The 21,596-nt window shown below is 41.6% G+C and overlaps 1 protein-coding gene across 1 annotated transcript in view; it reads left to right on the forward strand.

Moving 5' to 3' along the window:
* Nucleotides 1-21,596, forward strand: part of SYT9 (synaptotagmin 9) — a 156,940-nt gene that overhangs the window by 119,666 nt on the left and 15,678 nt on the right. The window contains exons 4-6 of the mRNA XM_075837783.1: nt 1,755-1,875; nt 16,754-16,925; nt 20,357-20,486. Coding sequence (XP_075693898.1) covers nt 1,755-1,875; nt 16,754-16,925; nt 20,357-20,486 — 423 coding nt within the window. The remainder of the gene's footprint in view (nt 1-1,754; nt 1,876-16,753; nt 16,926-20,356; nt 20,487-21,596) is intronic.

The following is a 21,596-nucleotide window of genomic DNA, read 5'->3' on the forward strand; positions in this document are numbered from 1 at the left end:
TGCTACATCTAATTTTCATATGATCGGTTCTTCCTTCAGTATATTCTTGTCCACCTGTGTGTTTGTTGCACTTGTGATGCATGCTATTGCATTTGTTAATCCATTGGGCATTGACCATATATATGGTTTAGTTGCACTGCCCAGTGCTCATGTGGTTTATTAATACTTTGCACATACGGATTGTGCTCATGTAGCTTAGTGCTACATTCATATGTGGTTATTAGACCAATCTTTCATCACGTTATTGGTTATATTTGCATTTGCAAATTTATTCATATATGACCCATACATGACCTATTAGTATCTTTTCACACACATTTTTTGTGTTTACTCAAATATATCGACACATCCACATATGGTCAAAAATTTCTTTATATCTTCTCTGAAGGCTAATCATGGATACAAATCTGTAATTTATAATCATTTGGTAGATACACAGCTCAGTGTCCCTTATTAACTGTTGGTCTATGGATTTTTTCATTTTTATGCATTGTCTATTGTCCTGTATCATGTATGTTAATAAAGTATTTTTCTATTTTTCATAAATTTTCTGTTTCTTAGCATCTTTCCTCTAGGTAAAATATATTAGTGCTCCACATATAGCCCACCCCAGTATATAGCCCCCCCCCCCTGTAGATAAAGCCACCCCCCCCCATAGTAGATAATGCCACACACTTTTTTAATAGGATAAAAACAAAACGATACAAAACTCACCTTAATCCTGTTCCCGCGCCGTCCGGCGGCAATGGAGACCTGTTCTCTTCTGCGCAGGTCTCCTGGGGTTGAACGACACAAGCAGCGCGATGACGTGATCACGTCGCTTGCATCTATGAAAGGCACTGATTGGCAGGGCAGAATGACTTTCACTTTCAATCAGAGCCTATCACCGACGCAAGTGGCGCAAAGTATCGCGCCGCTTCACCATGGAAAGGCGCTGAATGGCCAGGCACGGAACGTACCCGGCCATTCATTGCTTCTAATTTTACCTGTGTCCTATAGACTCAGGTACAATTATGGTGCAGGAGGGGGTGGCGGCGGTTGGTTTCAGTGGCGCCACCGGCCCCTCAGAGAGGCAACAGGCCTACATAATGGACGGTACGGCCCTGGCGCCCCCTTCTAAGTTGCGCCTGGGTCTCATGCCCCGCTTGCCCCCTCTCTAGCTACGCCCCTGGAACCACTCCAACTTCTGGCCTGGTCGTGTTCGCAAAATCTTCTGAAAAGCCTTCCAAGAAGGGTGGGGGCTGTACTAGTGGCACAAGTGGACCCAGCTGCATATTAACTCCCATGGTTTTGGATTTGGATATCCAATAAACTCATATAGGTGTGATGGTCATGTGTCCACATACTTTTAGCCAAATAGCGTATTTATCCATTTTCAATCTGTCATATTAATCTATCCTGACGCATTTCGTAATAGCACGCATGCACATAAAATTCTTTTAATGGCTTTCAGTCAAGGCAAAATACGACACATATAAGATAAAAAATGTGATTTGGTGAAGAGATTTTCATGATTCTTTACTTTTAGAATAAAGAATGAATCATAACAGAAAGATGATTTGACCTTTCAACACAGAAATAATGGTGTTGAAAAAATGATCTTCCGATTCTTCTTGTTAAATTTTATCCTTCAATAGAAAAGCATTTTGTTTTGCATTGTCCACCAATTTCTAAGGCAATAACTTTTTCATGTGGAAGAAAATGTTCTGTTCATTGTGTTTAATTCTAAAATATTTGATATTTTTGTTTCCCAGGATAATGTTGACCTTGGTGACTTGATGTTCTCTCTCTGCTACCTCCCTACTGCGGGGAGACTTACCATCACTATCATAAAGGCAAGAAACCTCAAGGCTATGGATATCACCGGGGCTTCAGGTCAGTTAACATGGGAAGTCTTGGGAAAAATTGTGGTTTGTTTGAAGGTTGATTTTGGGTGGAGATACAAATCACTTCTAACTTTGGTTCCCCAGATTGTTGGGTTTTGAACTAAACAATTCTGAGACATAGTTTGGATATAATCAGATATACATTTATGGCAGTCAGAACATTTCCATCTCTGTTGATGGTTCAGTCGGCACCACATATTGCGAAAAAATTTGTGCAGTGATCTATGCTGGAGTTTCATAACATAGGTCTCCTGGGGGTTAAACATAACAAATTTGTAGGTCCTACAAAATTGCACCCACAGGTGTTGACAACCTACTTTACATATACGGCCCTGTTCACACTGAGTTTTTTGCAAGCAGAAAAATCTGCCTCAAAATACCTTCAGGAATTTTGAGTCAGATTTTGTCCTGCCTGCAAATTTTGCCGCGGGCAAAAAAAAACACAGCGAAAAAACACTTTCTCAGCCTCCCATTGATTTCAGTGGGATTTCAGAGGCGGAACCACGCCTAGAAAGAGCATGCCACTTTTTTTGCTGCGAGCGGCTAAAAACCACGGCTAAAAAAAACACGCCTCTGCCACCCATTGAAATCAATGGGAGGCGTCTCGGATGTTTTTTGCCACTGATCCCGATGTGGTTTCCGGGTCAAAATCAGCGTAAAATAAATCTGAGTGAACTGGGCCTGAGGCAGAAGACCTATGTAGGCAAAAAACTGTTTACATTTGGCACTTTGTTGTGGCTGAAGTCTTACATTACCAGTACGCATCTGGTACCAATGTGACCTCTAAATCCATTGCCACTAGTTTAATGAATCCTTGAAGCATACCTCCGAAAAAATATAAACTCTTAACTATAATTCTGACTGAACAGTCATTCCCTTGTAATTTCGGACATTTGTTCTTCCACAATATAAGTCTCTGGGGCAAGGTAGTAGCTATCTGAAAACTATTGTCAGGCATGTTATTTCTCATGGTACTAAAGCTCTGTCACCCAGTCACCAACAGGGTCCCTATTCGCTCTCTCTCAGCTCTCCCTATCAGTCAATCACAATCAATGAATTCTGGGAAATTATTTAAAAAAAATCAGTGGTGGAGGAAGTTACTATCTTTTCTGTATTCAGTAGAAATATTTCTCCTGGCATGTCTCTGATCTCAGTAATGTGATAACCTGTTGTAATATGTTTAATTGATTGTAATAATATAATGTATAATTGATAGAAAAAGATAGAGACGTGATTATATGTATGACAAAATCATAGGAATTCAAAAATATTTCACTTTTTTCTCTTTATACTTTTTTTTGGGACTCGCATATGAAATATGTAGCCATCAGTTTTTCACTTCACAAAAAAAAAAACACTTTGGTATGCCATGAGGGTTAATGCTGCTAGCTGGGGGCAGTTGAGATGTTGCATTAAAAGTTAAAAATATATATTTTTAAAATACTAAAAGGATTATATCTGCCATTTCCTGCCGACGCTTAAAAGGATTTAGTGTGTATATATATATATATATATAACATGATTGAAAAACATAGTATGTGGATTGAAGGATATACAGAACTAGAGGATGAGGAGGTATTATCGTTTCCAAGAGGTCAAATTCTGAAGATGATACTATTTGATAACCCATAAATATTGTATAATGTAGACCAAAGCAATATCTCCACTGGGTGTGACGCCCTTAATGTTTTATGGCTTTTGATTTGATGACCTGAAGGGTCCCACTATCCAAAACGTTGCATATTTTGGGTAATTCTAATAAAATATTGTCCCAATAAGCTACAATATTCTTGCTCCCCCGATCCTCTTCATCTGATGGAACCTTTGATAGAGACTTTAAATAGCAAGACAAATCGGAGAAGCGTTTGGGTGCAGATATCTTATTTGTTATACACCGATCAGCCATAACATGAAACCACTGACAGATGAAGTAAATAACATTGATCATCTCGTTACAATGGCGCCTGACAAGGGATGGGATAAATCAGGCAGGAAGTGATCAGTCAACTGTTGAAATTGATGTGTTGTAAGCAGGAAAAATCGGTTAGCGTAAGGATCTGATCGACTTTGACAAGGGCCAAATTGTGATGGCTGGATGACATAGTGTCCATGCTGACTGCTGTCCACTACCGATAGTGCCTACAGGGGCATCAGAACTTGAACATGAAGCAATAGAAGAAGGTGGTCTGGTCTGATGAATCGCGTTTTCTTTTACATCATGTGGATGGCCGGGTGAGTGTATGTCACTTACCTGGTGAAGAGATGGCACCATGATGCACTACGGGAAGAAGACAAGCCGGCGGAGGCAGTGTGATGCTCCAATGTCCTACTGGGTCCTGGCATTCATGTGGATGTTACCTTCAATTTACCTAAACTTTGCTGCAGATCAAATACACCCCTTCATGGCAACGGTATTCCCCTTAGGGTAGTGGCCTCTTTCAGCAGGATGATGCGCCCTGCCACACTCCAAACATTGTTCAAGGTGATGATTTGGTCTCCAAATTCCCCAGATCTCAGTCCAATCGAGCATCTGTGAGATGTGCTGGAAAAATAAGTCCGATCCATGGAGGCTTCACCCTTTAACTTACAGCATCTAAATGGGATGTCCGGGACATTTAAAAGACTGACTATTAATCCCCCGTCACTACAGTGCTCCCCGCCGGTCTCTGTTGCTGTCCAGTAATGATGACGTTCCAACTAACTGCCCAGTGACCACTACAGCCAATCACTGTGATCGTGAATAACTGCTGCCGTCACGTGCGGGTAGATGGAGCATCATCACTGCTGGACAGCAATAGAGACAAGCAAGGAGCACCGAGGTGGCAGGGAATCTATCATCATTTTATCACATCATCTGCATGCAGCCAGTCTATTAAATGTCCCAGACAACTGCTTTAAAGGATCTGCTGCCAACGTCTTGGTGCCATGTACCACCTGAGACCTTCAGAAGTCTTGTGGAGTTCATGACTTGACAAGCCTTGTCGCCATGACTACTGCCGGGATGTCCCGTTTGGACAGGTTCCTTAAAACGTGAGATTGAGGATTATTCCTTTATGATTTTCTTTAGTTTCTGCAATTTTCTGTTTTACTTTTTTTTCTAGTAAACAATTTTGTCCCATTTCACAAACAGACTCAAACTATCACTAAATCTGAAAATCTTCACTTTCCATAATAATGATTCTTATTAATCAGATGTAAGCATCATAATGCAGCTGCCTTACATGCAGTCATTTTAATTGCAAAATCATGTAAACAAGGATTACTAAATCTCATTCAGTTGCATTCATTTTAGGTTTATGTTTAATTCTGTTTGATAAGATTTTACAAAACAATGTTGTCAGGAATGCAGAAAGAAGATCGCTGCAAATTACTTAAAACCATCCTAAAAGAATATGTCCACATTTGCAGCTATTGGAATTGCTCCAATGCATCTAAAATTAAAAAAAATAAGCATTTTTTTCCAACATTATTTATTAAAAATGTCCTACCGTTTTGTGTATAGAGCTCCTATGCAAATGTTTGAGTCTCCATGATTATAAACGGCAAACCAACCCTGGGTATAGTCTGATCCTGCTATTATGTGTTTCTTTCCATCTGCCCCCCTATGTTTGCTAATAGAAGAGGGCAGAAAGAAAGCAGTAAGACATGATTGCAGGATCAGACTACACAGGGTTTGTTTGTAGTCTGTTACCATGGAGACACATAGGTCTGCATAGACATTGTATACACAAAATGGTAGAAAATTATCAAGACTATACATTATTGTTTTGTTCAGTGTGTTCCCTCTGAGCCCCAGAGAGTGCCTTGACCATTCTTAAATAAAACCGTCTGGGGATAGACCACCAATCTGTCTTGGGTACAAAGTCACTTTCAGCTTTTTGCACCTATGAGCTCCTCTTTTGGTGCCAGACTCAGGTGGCTATTCAATTGGTCTGATTTCAGTTACCTAAAGATGAAAGATAGATAGATTAGATAGATTAGATAGATAGATAGATAGATAGATAGATAGATAGATAGATAGATAGATAGATAGATAGATAGATAGATAGATAGATAGATAGATAGATATGAGATAGATAGATAGATAGATAGATAGATAGATAGATAGATAGATAGATAGATAGATAGATAGATAGATAGATGATAGATAGATAGATAGATAGATAGATAGATAGATAGATAGATAGATAGATAGATAGATGATAGATAGATAGATAGATAGATAGATAGATAGATAGATAGATAGATAGATAGATAGATGATAGATAGATAGATAGATAGATAGATAGATAGATAGATGATAGATAGATAGATAGATAGATAGATAGATAGATAGATAGATAGATAGATAGATAGATAGATAGATAGATAGATAGATGATAGATAGATAGATAGATAGATAGATAGATATGTCGAAGAAACTGATCCAGGTAGCACCTTTTGGGATGGGTGCTCTAATGGGCTCCCTCTGCTTTGTCAGGTGGTATTCAAATATGGTAATTGAAGTATCAGCAGTGCACCGGGAGATCAATAAAGACAATAGCAATCTGTTGTCTCAATCAATATTCTCATTTATTATCAAGATACATAGGTTAATATACCCTCAGGGCGTCCCCTCTAACCAGGGTGTTACCTCTCATGGAACAACCAATCATAACATTTTACACGTAGACTGAAAATACGTCATAGGGTACCTTCCCACTGAGGTCACGTGATCTTTCTAACATCTGCAAATCCTGGCCTACAAACAATAGAAATGTAGGAGGTCTCCACAAGGCCATGCGATGATTTCACATATGTGTATGAAATACTGAGATAAAGAATTAATTGGAAATATAATGATTATTTTAGGTCTAGGCGTTTTGCCAGACTCCTATCTACCAGTATTGAAGGCCATGAAGAAGAACACAAAGTAATAACTTATTCCCTTGTGATTCAAGCAGTAACAGAAAGAGATCATAACTGAATGGAGAATACATATCTTCATAATCCGGCATCCTGCTTGATAATTCATAGTGTAATTTAATACAGAGAACATAAGCAATTTGACCATCCATCACAAACCCCCCTTTTTCTCATATTAAAATACAGAGATTAAGAATTATCTGATTATAAACTTCAAACAAAATAGTGAATAGGGCCACTACCAATAATATAATGCGATCACCGAGTTCAGGTTTGGGTATAGGGTCCCGACAGTGCGTTGACAAGTCCCGTAGTTGCTTGTCTGCACAGCTGCTCGGATTTGTTGGACTCTACCTTTGTCAATATTTTTTATGGTTATAACAATAACAGCATGCCCTGTATAAAAGTCCTAACATGTATATAAGATATAAATGGCAAAGCTTTAATAAATGAACACACACTTAGTGTTACATGGTGGGGTGTTCACCCATTCACCAGGTTCTGGCCTTGTGCATAAAATCCCTGTGACATAGGGTATTGTTGATTAAAAGGTTTCGGCTTATGATAGACAATTTTCTTAGCCTTCTTACATAGCATAGGTATCAGACATGCTACTAATTTAACAAAAACATATATAATCAATATTATGAGTAATATATGTAAAGCGCCTTGCATGAGTCCTGCAGCCCATCCTCCAATACCTCTGAACCATGAGGCCGGGTTCAGCCATGACAGCCAGTCTGGCCAATCTAGGTTCCAATCCTCTTCAGAATTGGCTTTCCTAAATTCCTCCTTTAATTGCTTTGCTTGTTCAATATCATGTTTAATCTGTACTGTCCCTTGGGGATCTATATAATGACAGCATGCAGGACCCACTATCTGGCACATACCCCCTTGACTTGCAGTTAAGTAATCTAGTACAAGTGTATGTTGGTTAGTAACAGTAATAAGCTGTCGGGTAAGTACTGAAGATACATTTAAAGCATCAAATATTAATTCGGTAATATTGTCAAACAACTCTGCTAGTTTTTCTATGTTATGTGCATTTCTAATTGGTCCTCCAAAGATGGATAGAGCATATCCTAACTTGGTGTGCCAAGGTAAGTGTACCAATGGGTGGGCTTTTTGCTTTCCCTCCCTTTTGTACAGCATATGTTTTGGTACTTTATCATAAGGAAGTGCATCCTTGTCCCATGTCCAGGTAGCAGACTGTAACCTAGCTAGGGTACAGGTACCTGTGGTAGTCTGCGGGATCCATTTATATGCATTGTGTCCGCACACTATATATATATCATGGGGAAGGTCAAACCATTGCATACTTCCTAGGGTTAACATGTGAGCAAAATGAACTAGGGGAAAAGACTGTTGTAATACACACCAAGGACAATTTGTTCCCAAAGACCCATGGTATACTCCTGTGCATCCACAATACATGGTTTCATTCCCTTGTAAGTCTGTTTCTTGCATATACCCTGGATAACGTTTACAATCAGTCTTACTTCCTGAAGGGAAGAAATGGCCGTATTCCCAACTACCATTATGTATGTACCGTTCTACCAGACTTGGTTTAAATACATCTGAGGTCTGTTGGGTTTTATTGAAGCTTATCTTTATACCTTTTATGGGGATCTCACCTAGTGTCAGTGTTTTAGTGACATTTTTAGAGACCCATTTTCCATTTTCCTTTTGTGTGAGAATCAGTGCCTTACCAGGTATCAGGGTTAGATTTACCTGCCACCAGGGATCCTCCATCCATCCTGCTATGGGTAAGGGCACACTGGTATTAGACCATGTATACCTTTTTGTGTTATCCTTTACCTTTGAGGGATCCCAACATGTAGTGTTAAGAAGTTCTTTCTCACTAAGGGGCACAGCCATGTATGGCATGGATTTTGAGCTTATGGGACTGTGTGTACATATCCAACAATCAGATAAGTTTGTTAATGTTATAATTTGATGATGTTTTATGAATTTATTGTCCACTTCCTCCTTGAGAACTTGAGTCATCGTCCCCACGAGGGGCAACATCAACACCAACCCTGCCAAGGGCAACATCATCGTTCGAGGCGACGTCATCTGGGCTGATAACCTTTTTGCAATGGCTTGCATGTATCCAATTGGCTCGTCCTTGGAGCTTCACTGATGTGGCGGTGACCAGCTGTACTTCTACTGGTTGGCTGTACCTTGGCTCCAGACTGCTCCTGTTGTGTATCTTTGTTACCACCCAGTCTCCAGGTTGTAGTGAGTGGGTACCTGAAAGAAAGTTTGGATCTGGAATAGAAGAAAGGATTAGTTTGTGTGTCCTCTCCAGTTGTTTGTGTAGGGCAGCCAAGTACGTGGTCATATTGTCATAATGCTTTTGTAACTGCTGAGGAAAATACAGTCCAGTCTTTGGCATATTTCCAAACAATATTTCATAGGGAGAAAGTTTATCCTTCCCTCTTGGTGTGGTTCTTACAGAGTATAAAGCCAGGGGTAGACATTGTGTCCACGGTAAAGAAGTTTCATTCATGGCCTTCTGGATTTTAAATTTCAAAGTTCCATTTAGTCTTTCTACCTTACCACTGCTTTGTGGGTGATAGGGAGTGTGAAATGCTTGTTCTATCCCAAGGCTTTTTAATATGTTCCTCAATAGTTCTTGGGTAAAGTGAGTACCTCTGTCACTTTCAATTGTCTCTGGTACTCCATAGCGGCACACTACCTCAGCTATCAGTTTCTTTGCTGTGGTATCTGCATTTGCTTTAGCCACTGGAAAAGCTTCTGGCCATCCTGAAAATAAATCAGTGCAAACAAGTACATATTGATAAATTCCCACCTTAGGTAGTTGTATGTAGTCCACCTGTAATCGCTGAAAGGGGTAGTAGGACTTAGGAGTGTGTTTAGCTGGTGTTTTGGTGGTTTTACCAGGGTTGTGTTGTGCACATGTCATGCAGCCCTCTGTATATTTGGCTGCTGCATTTTGAAAACCAGGAGCATGCCATGTCTGTAACACTAGCTGGCTCATAGCTCCCTTTGAACAGTGTGTTTTCCCATGGGCTAGGGCACACATCATTGGATACAGTGCTCTTGGTAGGCAAACCTTAGAATTAAGATGCCTCAACTGTCCTAGACCTATTGCTGCACCTCTCTCCTCCCATTCTGCTTGCTCTTGAGGGGGTGCTTGGTCCTGGAAAGCACGCAACAGGGTCTCTGTGATGGGTTGTAAAACAGGCTTCACAATCATCAGAGGGAGAGCAGCAGCGTCCTTTGCCGCTGCATCCGCAGCCTCATTCCCTTTTGATAGGAGATCACTGTTATTAGTGTGTGCCTGTACTTTGACTATAGCTGCTTGGTCTGGCATGTGCAGTGATTCTAAAAGTTCTTCTACTGCTTTTGCATTCTTTATAGGTTTACCTGCCGAGGTCAAGAACCCTCTGGCTCTCCATATTGTCCCAAAGTCATGTGCAACTCCAAAGGCATATCTGGAGTCAGTGTATATGTTGACACGCTGTCCCTTACCCAATTTACACGCCTCAGCGAGTGCTTTTAGTTCTGCCTCCTGAGCTGAGCTGCTGGAGGGTAGGGACTGTTGTATGACGGCCTTACCATTGTGGACCACTGCATACCCGGTGAGGAAATGTCCTTTGTCTTCGCTCCAATATCGAGATCCATCTACAAAATACTCAGCATCAGGGTTAATTAGAGCAACATCAAATATACTGTTTATGCCGTTTGATTCCATATCCACTAGGCTTTGACAGTCATGTTCATGTTCAAAATTAAATAGTTCATCATCAGTGGATAGTTGAAAAATAAGGGGGTGTCCATGTCCCTGTCCCCCCACTCCTCCCTCCTTTTGTTCAGAATCTAGGGGCAGGAGTGTAGCTGGATTCAGAACAACACAACGTTTGATAGTCACATTAGGGGACAGAAGGGTAAGTTCAATTTTAGTAAGTCTTGCAACTGATAAGTGTTTTGTCTTGACTGTGTTCATCATTTCTTGCACTGCGTGTGGGACTTGCACAATAATGTCATGTTGAAGTACAATGTCTGTTGCTTTATCAACTAAAGCTGCTGCTGCTGAGACAGCGCGTATGCATGTCGGGGATCCTAGTACAATGGGATCCAGAGCAAGGGAGTAATAGGCAAGTGGTCGCATCTTGCCTCCATGATCTTGGGCTAATACTCCAGAGGCATGGCCTGCCTGTTCATGGCAGAACAGAGTAAATGGCTTATTGTAGTCAGGAAGTCCCAGTGCTGGCCTTGTAGTCAGTGACAGTTTCAGGGAGTGAAAATTGTCAATTGCCTCTGGTGACAGTACAAATGGGTCAGAGGTGAGACAGTCATATAATGGTTGCATCATAGCAGAGGCATCCCTGATCCAGGCTCTGCAGTACCCTATTAAACCCAGGAAAGTCCTCAATTGTTTAGGGTTTCTAGGGACTGGGTGTTTCTGTATGATTTCCAGCCTGTCAGGGGTTAAGTGTTTCATACCTTGGGAAATACAGTGGCCAAGGAAAACAACTGTTTTGGCACATAATTGCAGCTTGTGCTTGCTCGCTTTACAGCCAACTTCTTCTAGGAACATTAATAGTGATTTAGAATCTGTTTCACTGTTCTCCAGACTCTCACTACAAAGTAACAAATCATCTACATATTGTAGTAGAACTGAGGACTGATTGGGGGGCTGCCAGGTGTCCAGAATATCTTTCATGGTACGTGAGAAGATATCAGGGGAGTTTGCGGCACCCTGTGGCAGCACTACCCAAGCATACTGTCTTCCCCTATGTGTAAATGCAAAATACTGCTGGCACTCTTTATCCAGCGGGATGGAGAAGAAAGCATTGGCTAAGTCTATAACGGTGAAATAGACTGCAGTGCCGGGGACCTGGTTGAGCAATGTATGTGGGTTAGGCACTTGTGGTGTATTAATTATTGTCACAGCATTCACAGCCCGTAGGTCATGTACCATCCGGTACTGTACAGGTTGACCGGGCAGTGTCTTTTTCTTTACTGGGTAAAGAGGAGTGTTGAAAGGCGAGATTATGGGCACTATGAGATTGTTTTCCAGTAAGGAGTTAATATCCTTTTCTATAGCAGCGTCTTGCTGTGGACTCAGAGGATATTGCTTTATACATACAGGATGGTTCTGCATGTCTGGTTTTAAATTTACTTGTACAGGCGGCACATTTAAAACTCCTACATCCATCTTATCTTGTGCCCATAGTTTTTCTGGGATGTCTGCCAACCAAAGGGGAGGGGTACTGGGGGCTTTTTCAGTGTCCGGCATACTTGCCATACTAAGGAGTTTGCATAGCAGGGACTCTGGAATGGCAGAGGTTAATGTAGGTGTGCCAGAAGAAAAGTCCAATGCTGCTCCCAGGGCACTGAGTACATCTGTCCCCAATAAATTGTAGGGAGTGTGTGGTGACACTAACACACGGGAGACAATTGATTGTGTGTCATGTATATTCAGTCGCATTGGTTTTGTTAACTGTAACTGAAATGATGTTCCCTCCACCCCTTCACAATCTATATAGTCTGGTGATAACAACTCTGCCGGTACATATTTGGTTTGTAATACAGTTCTGGCTGCCCCTGTGTCTACTAGAAAAGAGGTATTTTCCCCTGTGGGTAAAGTAACAGGCACCATCAATGATGGACCTGTCGGGGGGAGCACTGGGCAGAGGGAGACATCAGGGTTGCCAGTTTCCTATGCAGCAATCAAAGAATTGGGAGGCTCAACTGGACGGGAGGGACATCGGGCTGAATAATGACCCTTCTTATCACAGTTCCAGCATGTAATCTGGCTAAGATCCCTTCTCTGGGTTCTCAAAGTGTCTTTTTGTTCCCTGCCTCTTCCTCCATAGCCCCCCTTTTGTTGCATCGGGGCGAGACGAGTTCTTTTAGGAGCTAAATCTAACTCTGCACCTTTTGCAATGCTCACTAAATCATTAAACTGGCATGTACGCCAGTCGGGGCGGGATCTTTTAACAGCTTCTTGTACTGCCGGCTTAAGACCGGACATAAAAGTTATTTTTAGTAGGCGCAAGTCTTTTGCATCACCTTCTTCATACCCGTGATCTAACCACTGCTGCTGTAAAGTTGTGGCATAATCAGGGACTGACTGTTTAACATCTTGGGAAAATGACATAAAACTATCAGTTCGATCCTGTTGAGTAGCATCTACCCAGGGCTGCATAGCGTTCAGGTATTCTAGTCCTGATTGCTCATTGGTTTTATTTGCTGGTACGGGATTTGTAATAGCAGCTTGAATTTGATTTTTGAGCACTTCCCCTCCCTTTGTTTCTACCAGGCTCTCCATATCTGACCATGTAGCACGGTAAGCTAGATGTACTGCTCGCAGCTTTCTATGGAAAGCGCTTGGTGTTTTACGTGGGTCTGGGAGTGTGTTACATACAGCTAGTAAATCAGCCGGGCTCCAGGGGCGATACACAGTGGCTTCATGTGACTGGATTTCCCCTACTGCCCCAGGTACTGGTTGCCCGTCTACATCTACTGGTTTTGGTCCCCTGTGTGTATGGATACTTGATACTAACGGAAACAATCTAGTGGGGCGCTGCGTACCACAACTGACACAATATCCTGCAGTGAGGGGGTTCTGCTGCCCACAGTGTGGACATGTCCAGCAGCTGCCTTTCTTGCTATTTTCAGGATAAGGAGATGGCGCAGTTGCTGCTGCGGGGCTGTTTGGCAGTTGTAAAGGGGTTAACACATTAGTGAGGAGCTTTTCACTTAAAGGGTCATATAAATCATACATTATTCCATGATTTGCTTCCATACTCTTATGTTCTGTGTTACTCACTCTCTGTGCTACCTCATACCACATTTGGGCTTTTTCCACCATGTTATTGTCTTTCAACCATCCAACACAATTTGTCATAAATCTTTTCCAATCACATTCTGCTAATGTGCCATAGGACCCAACTCCCATCATTTTAAACATTCTTTTACAATCCTTCACAGCCTCAGATCCTTTTGCTCTTTCTACTATTTTGATGGCAGAGACCCACGTCTCAGGGCTGTCCCGCATTTTTGTCTTACTATTTCCTGATCCCATGGTCAGAGGGCGTAGGGTAGTCTCCGGAAAACTCCCCAGCTCCAAACAGACAGGCCTTAGTCTGTTGACAGATATCTCAGACAATCTATCTTACAGTTTCAGAAAGACTATCAATATCAAAAGTCGTTCCTTCAGACTATTCTAGCAGTGGGATATCCTTTTCTCTGATCCCTCACTGTTTTGAACATCAAGAACAGACAAAATGCTGCCAATCCACAAATTGCAAGAGCAAATCCTTCAACACAATCTACATTCATGAACTTCCATTGATTCAAGCAGGAGTTGGTCACATTCATTTCAAACTTCTACAAACCCTTCGTCTCTTTCACTTATGCAGAACACTTGCTGCCGGGGTGTGTCTTTCAGTTCATACAGCCTGTGATGTAGCATATATCCCAAACTCTTTCCTCTAGCACTTTGCAATGGTTTCACATGCAAATTATATTTGGTAACATATATGTAATCCTCCCCCCTCAGCCGTTCTCTCTGTGGGTTGTAGTTTAGGGGCCTGTTATCTATGTTGGTGATGATTTCTTTAGGGGCTCTGTGTCTGAGCCAATACCGATGTTCTTTACTGTAATTAGTCTGGGTAGTTATATTACTACGACACAGGTGGCACCTGGGGTAAGTGTCAGGGTCATTCAATGAATACAGGATGTTATATTACAACGGTATTCAATCCAGCGGTCTGATGTTATACTACTACAGACTTAATTACTTGGATGTTATTTTACATCAAAGTGTATATGCCGGATTATCATGTGCTAGAAATCAGTCTGTACTGATTCCCACCTTATGCCAGTCTGGCAATGCATACAACTGGTTTATGGACCCTTACACACAATATCACTGTCTGGCAATGAATTTATATCGTGAGTGTATATCGTCTTCTATGAAGTGGATATTACTTCTGGGCTGGGAGCCATACAGTTTCAACAATTTGATATGTATGTCTTCTCACAGATGTATTCAACATCACACTACACACACATTTATCACACTTGTCACATACACCCCCATGTAAATCCATTTAACCACACTACCATCCTGACAAAGGACCTGATTATTACGGGACCCCTTTGTAGAGACTTACATATACAAAGTATGTTTCCAGGGACTTAACAGAGTGGCTGAAACAAATGGTGTAACATAAAGTCTGTTACTTACCGCGCGGTTTTGGTTTCAGTGACTCCCCAGGTCCTTCCAGATTAGTGGACTTTGCACAAAATTCTCATTAGGAGGTCCCGGGTTTCGGCACCATAACTGTCGAAGAAACCCCTTCCAGGTAGCACCTTTTGGGATGGGTGCTCTAATGGGCTCCCTCTGCTTTGTCAGGTGGTATTCAAATATGGTAATTGAAGTATCAGCAGTGCACCGGGAGATCAATAAAGACAATAGCAATCTGTCGTCTCAATCAATATTCTCATTTATTATCAAGATACATAGGTTAATATACCCTCAGGGCGTCCCCTCTAACCAGGGTGTTACCTCTCATGGAACAACCAATCATAACATTTTACACGTAGACTGAAAATACGTCATAGGGTACCTTCCCACTGAGGTCACGTGATCTTTCTAACATCTGCAAATCCTGGCCTACAAACAATAGAAATGTAGGAGGTCTCCACAAGGCCATGCGATGATTTCACATATGTGTATGAAATACTGAGATAAAGAATTAATTGGAAATATAATGATTATTTTAGGTCTAGGCGTTTTGCCAGACTCCTATCTACCAGTATTGAAGGCCATGAAGAAGAACACAAAGTAATAACTTATTCCCTTGTGATTCAAGCAGTAACAGAAAGAGATCATAACTGAATGGAGAATACATATCTTCATAATCCGGCATCCTGCTTGATAATTCATAGTGTAATTTAATACAGAGAACATAAGCAATTTGACCATCCATCACAGATAGATAGATAGACATTCACAGCAACAAGATAAATGGATTGGGCATACTTTAATAATCAATGACACTATCCTCTCTTTATGAAGAAAGGGAGAGAACCTCCAGCTCACCAGTGTGCGTCTCCAGACAGCGTCAGTCGGATCCCCGCGACGGCCCGCGGTGTAAGGCAATGAATGTAGAGAAGAAATGATCCAGCGCTGATGGTAAGTTAAAAGGGAAACCGGAGTCCCATGTTTATTGGAGAAAAAAGCATAAAACAGAAGGGAGACGCAGTCCCAAGGTGTGAGTAGTCAGGGCTTGAACCTGGCTCAGGTTCAAGCCCTGACTACTCACACCTTGGGACTGCGTCTCCCTTCTGTTTTATGCTTTTTTCTCCAATAAACATGGGACTCCGGTTTCCCTTTTAACTTACCATCAGCGCTGGATCATTTCTTCTCTACATTCATATCCTCTCTTTACTTAGCAATCTGGAAAATATAGTGTTATATCTTTATAATCAAAACTCTTTGTATGTATTTATTCTGGAAATGTCTGTTTTCTATGGCTGCCATTACTTGGTGAAGGTGTCCTTGAGATGTCGCCAAGTTTATCTTGACTCTGATAACTTGCTGCAGCGTGATATCACACAACAAATGCCAATGAAAAGCCATTAAAAAAAGCCAAGCGAAAGTTTCTTGTCACTGTGTATTTAATGTGTTAAAAGTCAAGATAAAGATGGCTACATCTGTACATTGAGATGCGATGTTGTGATTCCCCTTATGAGGCCAAAGTATTATAATATCAATTTCATCATTTGTGGATTCCATTTGATGGGATCACATTGTAGGACGGAACTAAAAGCGGGGGGGGGGGGGGGGGTTTAAACTTCTTTGGCAATATACAATAGAGCTGTCAATAACATGTGTAAAGGTAACGTACTTCATAGTGATTACTGAGCTGACAGCTACTCAATAGGAATAACAGGTCATTTATCTCTCATTCTAATAGATCCCTATGTGAAGGTGTCATTAATGTGTGATGGGAGGAGGCTTAAGAAAAGGAAAACATCTACCAAGAGGAATACATTAAACCCTGTTTATAATGAAGCCATAGTATTTGATGTCCCGCCAGAAAATATCGATCAGATCAGTCTGTTAATAGCAGTGATGGATTACGACCGGTGAGATATTACAATGAATTCTCAGTTATTATCAATGTTTTATTCAGCTCATACATGAGAAGTATAGCATAGCTGCTATCATCTGTTTAGATGGTTTTCATTGATAGCTTACAGGCAAAATAATTGAGTTTAAAGTGAATCTCCACCTTTTAACACTTTTGGTTCTGTGCTGATATATTTCTTAATATATCTTTATAGCGGTTTCGACGCAGAACTCTAAATCCCCTGAATAGACATAGACGTAAAAAATAATATTCTGGCTGACACCACTAGGGGGAGTCTAGGAGATTACTGCATACTGTGTTGTTATTATTATGTTCAATGTATACAAAGTAAGCTCCCTCTAGTGGTGGCTGGTGATAACCATAATTTTATTAATTTAACTCTATGTCTATACAGGGGACTTGGTGTTCAGTATCAAAAATTGATCAGTGCTGGTGTAGATAGATGAAAATACAAAATGGTGTTTGAGGGTGCACATCCACTTTAAAGAAAATTTCATAAAAATCACCAGTAGACATGAGAAGAATGTTTTTCAAGGTATTATTGAGGCAAAATCAGGCTGTTCACAGGAATCAGTGAAAGTAGAACATTTCAGATTTGTCCCCTCACAAAACACGTTGCGTAAATACTGCGGTTTTTCTGCAACTGAATTTTTGCGGAAAATCCACAGCAAATACAGTAGCAGCAAAGGGGATGAGATAAAACAAATCTCATCCACATGCTGCGTATATACTGAGCAGAAAAAATGCTCAGAAATTGACCTGCGGTGCAGAAGTTCAGCATGTCAATTGTATTTGTGTAAACGCTGCTTATTTGTTGCAGGTTTTCCCTATTGAATTCAACAGGGAGATAAATCCCGCAACAAATAGCGTTTGTTGTGTTTTTGCAGCGACACAAAAAACGTAATACATAAAAAAAAACATATTTACCCAGAAATCTGTGTTCCTCCTGGGATGATGTTTCATCCCATGTTACCGCCGCAGCCAATCACAGGCTGTAGCGGCGGTCACATGGGATATAACGTCATCCCAGGAGGCCGGCCTGTATGACGTCAAAGGGCCGGTCTCATGGGATGACGCTTCATCCTATGTGACCGCCGCTGCCGCCAATCCCAGGCTGCATCAGTCTCCTGGGATGAAACGTCATCCCAGGAGGCCGGCCTGCTGGCAGCGGATATACACAGTTTGGTGTGCTTTTTCGCCCGGAATTCCCTGCGGTGCATAGGGCGGATACGCTGCATACTTTTACGCAGCGTATCCACCCCGTGTGAACACGACCTATAAGTCATTGTAGTTCCGTGCCAATGCAATTTTCAGCACCTAAAGCGTAGACATTTAAAGAGGACCTGTTACCTCTCCTGACTTGTATTCCCTATTTAATATTCTATAGCACATTTTCTTTGAACTCTGCATTGTGCAGTTCCTCTGTTATTCCTCCTAAAAATGTATGAATAAATTGACAACTGGGTGTTACCATTCACTTTGTCAAAGGGGTGTGTCCCTACACAATCTCACTCTGACAGTATTGATTGGACATTGTCAGACTGTAAAGGGACACACCCCCAACTGGTAACACCCAGTTGTCAATTCATTCATACATTTCTAGGAAGAATAACAGAGAAAAGGCACAACATAGAGTTCTAAGAAAATGCTCCGGAAGTGTTATTCATGGGGAATGCAAGAATTGACTAAAGCAGACATATCAGGAGAGGTGACAGGTCCTCCTTAATGCCAATGTGCCACAGCAGACATGTTAGATTTTGCCTGCTATTGCTACTTTGCATCTTGGAGGTCTGCTTTTCTGGTCGAGATTCATACCCTGTTTGCGCTCTGGAGAAGACCTGGCAGACATTTTTAGCAGTGCCCAAAATGGCCTTCAAGCATTCCTAGCTAAGTTAAAGAGGAATGTCCTGGTGACAGATTACCTTTCAATAGGGACACCTAAAGATGCCCACAAAAAGGTTCATTTAGTGGAATATAAGACCACCCCTTTATACAGCCCCACCCATTCTGACGGCCATGGAGCTGTATATTGCATCTGCTTTCCAGAAGATTTGGACAGGTGGTGGGCAGAACGGTAAGAGGCAAGTCCTGCCTGTCAGTGAACACCAAGAGAACTCACGAAGAGAAACGAAGAAGATCCGCCGATAGACAAGGCTACTTTTAGGCAGGACCGCCCAACTCTCCATATCAGTTGGACAATGAATTCAAAATAGAGACCCCCCCCTCTCATTTCAGTTCTTAAAGTTAAGTTACTAGGGACATATTGTAGATGCTTCTGTTCATGACCTTATGAAAAACATTTTAGTTTTCACCTTTATAGTCCATACACACATCCCACATTTTGTAGTTGTTATACTTGACAAAATCTATTTTTTTACTCATTGCAATATGTTAAGGAATTATACGGGATTAGAAAAAGAGTCTGTTTTTTTCTTGCTTAAAACAGAACCATTGTTGTCCATGGCCTGTGTCGGGTATTACACCTCATCCCCATTCACTTAAAGTGGTTTTCCCATCAGAGACATTTATGGCATATCCACATGATATGTCATAAATGTCAGATAGATGAGGGGTCCCAACTCTGGGACTAGCACCTATCTATAAAACGGGGCCCCCCAAACCCCGTTCTATCTTTTTGTGCTCTCGCTGACTCCCGGCCACTTACTGATTACATGGTCTGGAGCTACGGAAACAGCGTATCTCAGCGAGTTATGATGTTTCTGTAACTCCCGACCATGTAATCAGGAAGTGGCCGGGAGTCAGCGTGAGAACAAAAAGCTAGAACGGGATTTAGGGGACCCCGTACTAGAGATAGGTGCGGGTCCCAGAGGTGGGACCCGCATCGATCTGACATTTATGACATATCCTGCGGATATGTCATAAATGTCCCTCATGTGAAAACCCTTTAAATGTGGCTAAGGCTGTGTTCACATCAGCGCCAGGCTTCCGTTGCAAATGGTTTCCATTTGTTTCTGTTCCGCAAGGTTTCCATATTTTATTTAGCTGAAATAATAGCGTAGTCGACTACGCTATTGTTTCCACAAAAGAAAGAGAAAGCTTACGGAACCTAAACAAATGGAAAGCATTTGCAACGGAAGCATTACCATTGAAATCAATGGTAATGGACACGTAACCTATGGTTTCCATTTGGCTTTCCGTTCATGGGTTCCTCTGACGGAAATGTCTAACGGGACCCATGAACGGAAGCCTGACGCTGATGTGAACAAGCCCCAAGCTGCAATACCAGACTCAGCTCATGGAAAAGAGTGGCACTGTTCATGGAAACCCTTTTAACCTGCCCTGATACCAGCATTGCTGTCAGCATGATGACCACTTTTGAATAATCCAAACTGTTTAAATGTCTTATGGATGTGAATTGTTTCAATGTATTTCATACAGAAAAAACATTATTTAACATTTTCACAGTGTAGGTCACAATGAGGTCATTGGGGTATGTCAAGTAGGCAACGACGCAGAGAGCTTGGGTCGGGAGCATTGGAGTGAAATGCTATCATATCCAAGAAAGCCCATAGCCCATTGGCATCCACTTGTCGAGGTAAGATTGGCGTCAGTCTACTAGCTGCTTCTTTGTAGCTTTTCTTGTTATTGTTGTCTGATGCTTTGTTTCCTTTCTTAACCCCTTGAGTACCCAGCTCATTTTGGCCTTGAGGACCAGACCCATTTTTTCAAATCTGACATGTATCACTTTATGTGGTAATAACTCCGGAATGCTTTTACCTATCCAATTGATTCTGAGATTGTTTTCTCGTGACACATTGTACTTTAGTTTAGTGCAAAAATTTGGTCGATAAATTCATTGCTTATTTGTGAAAAACACCAACATTTAGCGAAAATATGAAGAAATTATGATTTTTCCAATTTTAAATGTATCTGCTTGTAAAACAGATGGTAATACCACACAAAATAGTTACCAATTAACATCTCCCATATGTCTACTTTATGTTTGCATCGTTTTTTGAACATCCTTTTATTTTTCTATGACCTCACAAGGCTTAGAACTTTAGCAGCAATTTCTCATATTTTTAAGAAAATTTCAAAAAGCGATTTTTTCATGGACCAGTTCAGTTCTGAAGTGGTTTTGAGGGCCCTATATATTAGAAACCCCCATAAAACACCCCATTTTGAAAACTGCACCCCTCAAAGTATCCAAAACTGCATTCAGAAAGGGCATGACCACACGTGGCGGATTTCCTCCGCAACTGTCCGCATCAATGCCGCACAGAATCTGCGTTGCAGATTCTGCTGCGGATCTGCACAAAATGTGCAGTACATTGATGCGGACTAGCTGCTGCGGACTGCGGGAAAAGTGCTTCCCTTCTCCCTATCAGTGCAGGATAGAGAGAAGGGACAGCACTTTCCCTAGTGAAAGTAAACGATTTTCATACTTACCGGCCGTTGTCTTGGTGACGCGTCCCTCTTTCGGCATCCAGCCTGACCTCCCTGGATGACGCGCCAGTCCATGTGACCGCTGCAGCCTGTGCTTGGCCTGTGATTGGCTGCAGCCGTCACTTAGACTGAAACGTCATCCTGGGAGGCCGGACTGGAGACAGACGCAGGGAGTTCTTGGTAAGTATGAACTTATATATTTTTTTACAGATACATGTATATTGAGATCGGTAGTCACTGTCCCGGGTGCAGAAACAGT

This window comes from Rhinoderma darwinii, chromosome 9, assembly GCF_050947455.1.
Source record: "Rhinoderma darwinii isolate aRhiDar2 chromosome 9, aRhiDar2.hap1, whole genome shotgun sequence".
NCBI lineage: Eukaryota > Metazoa > Chordata > Amphibia > Anura > Rhinodermatidae > Rhinoderma > Rhinoderma darwinii.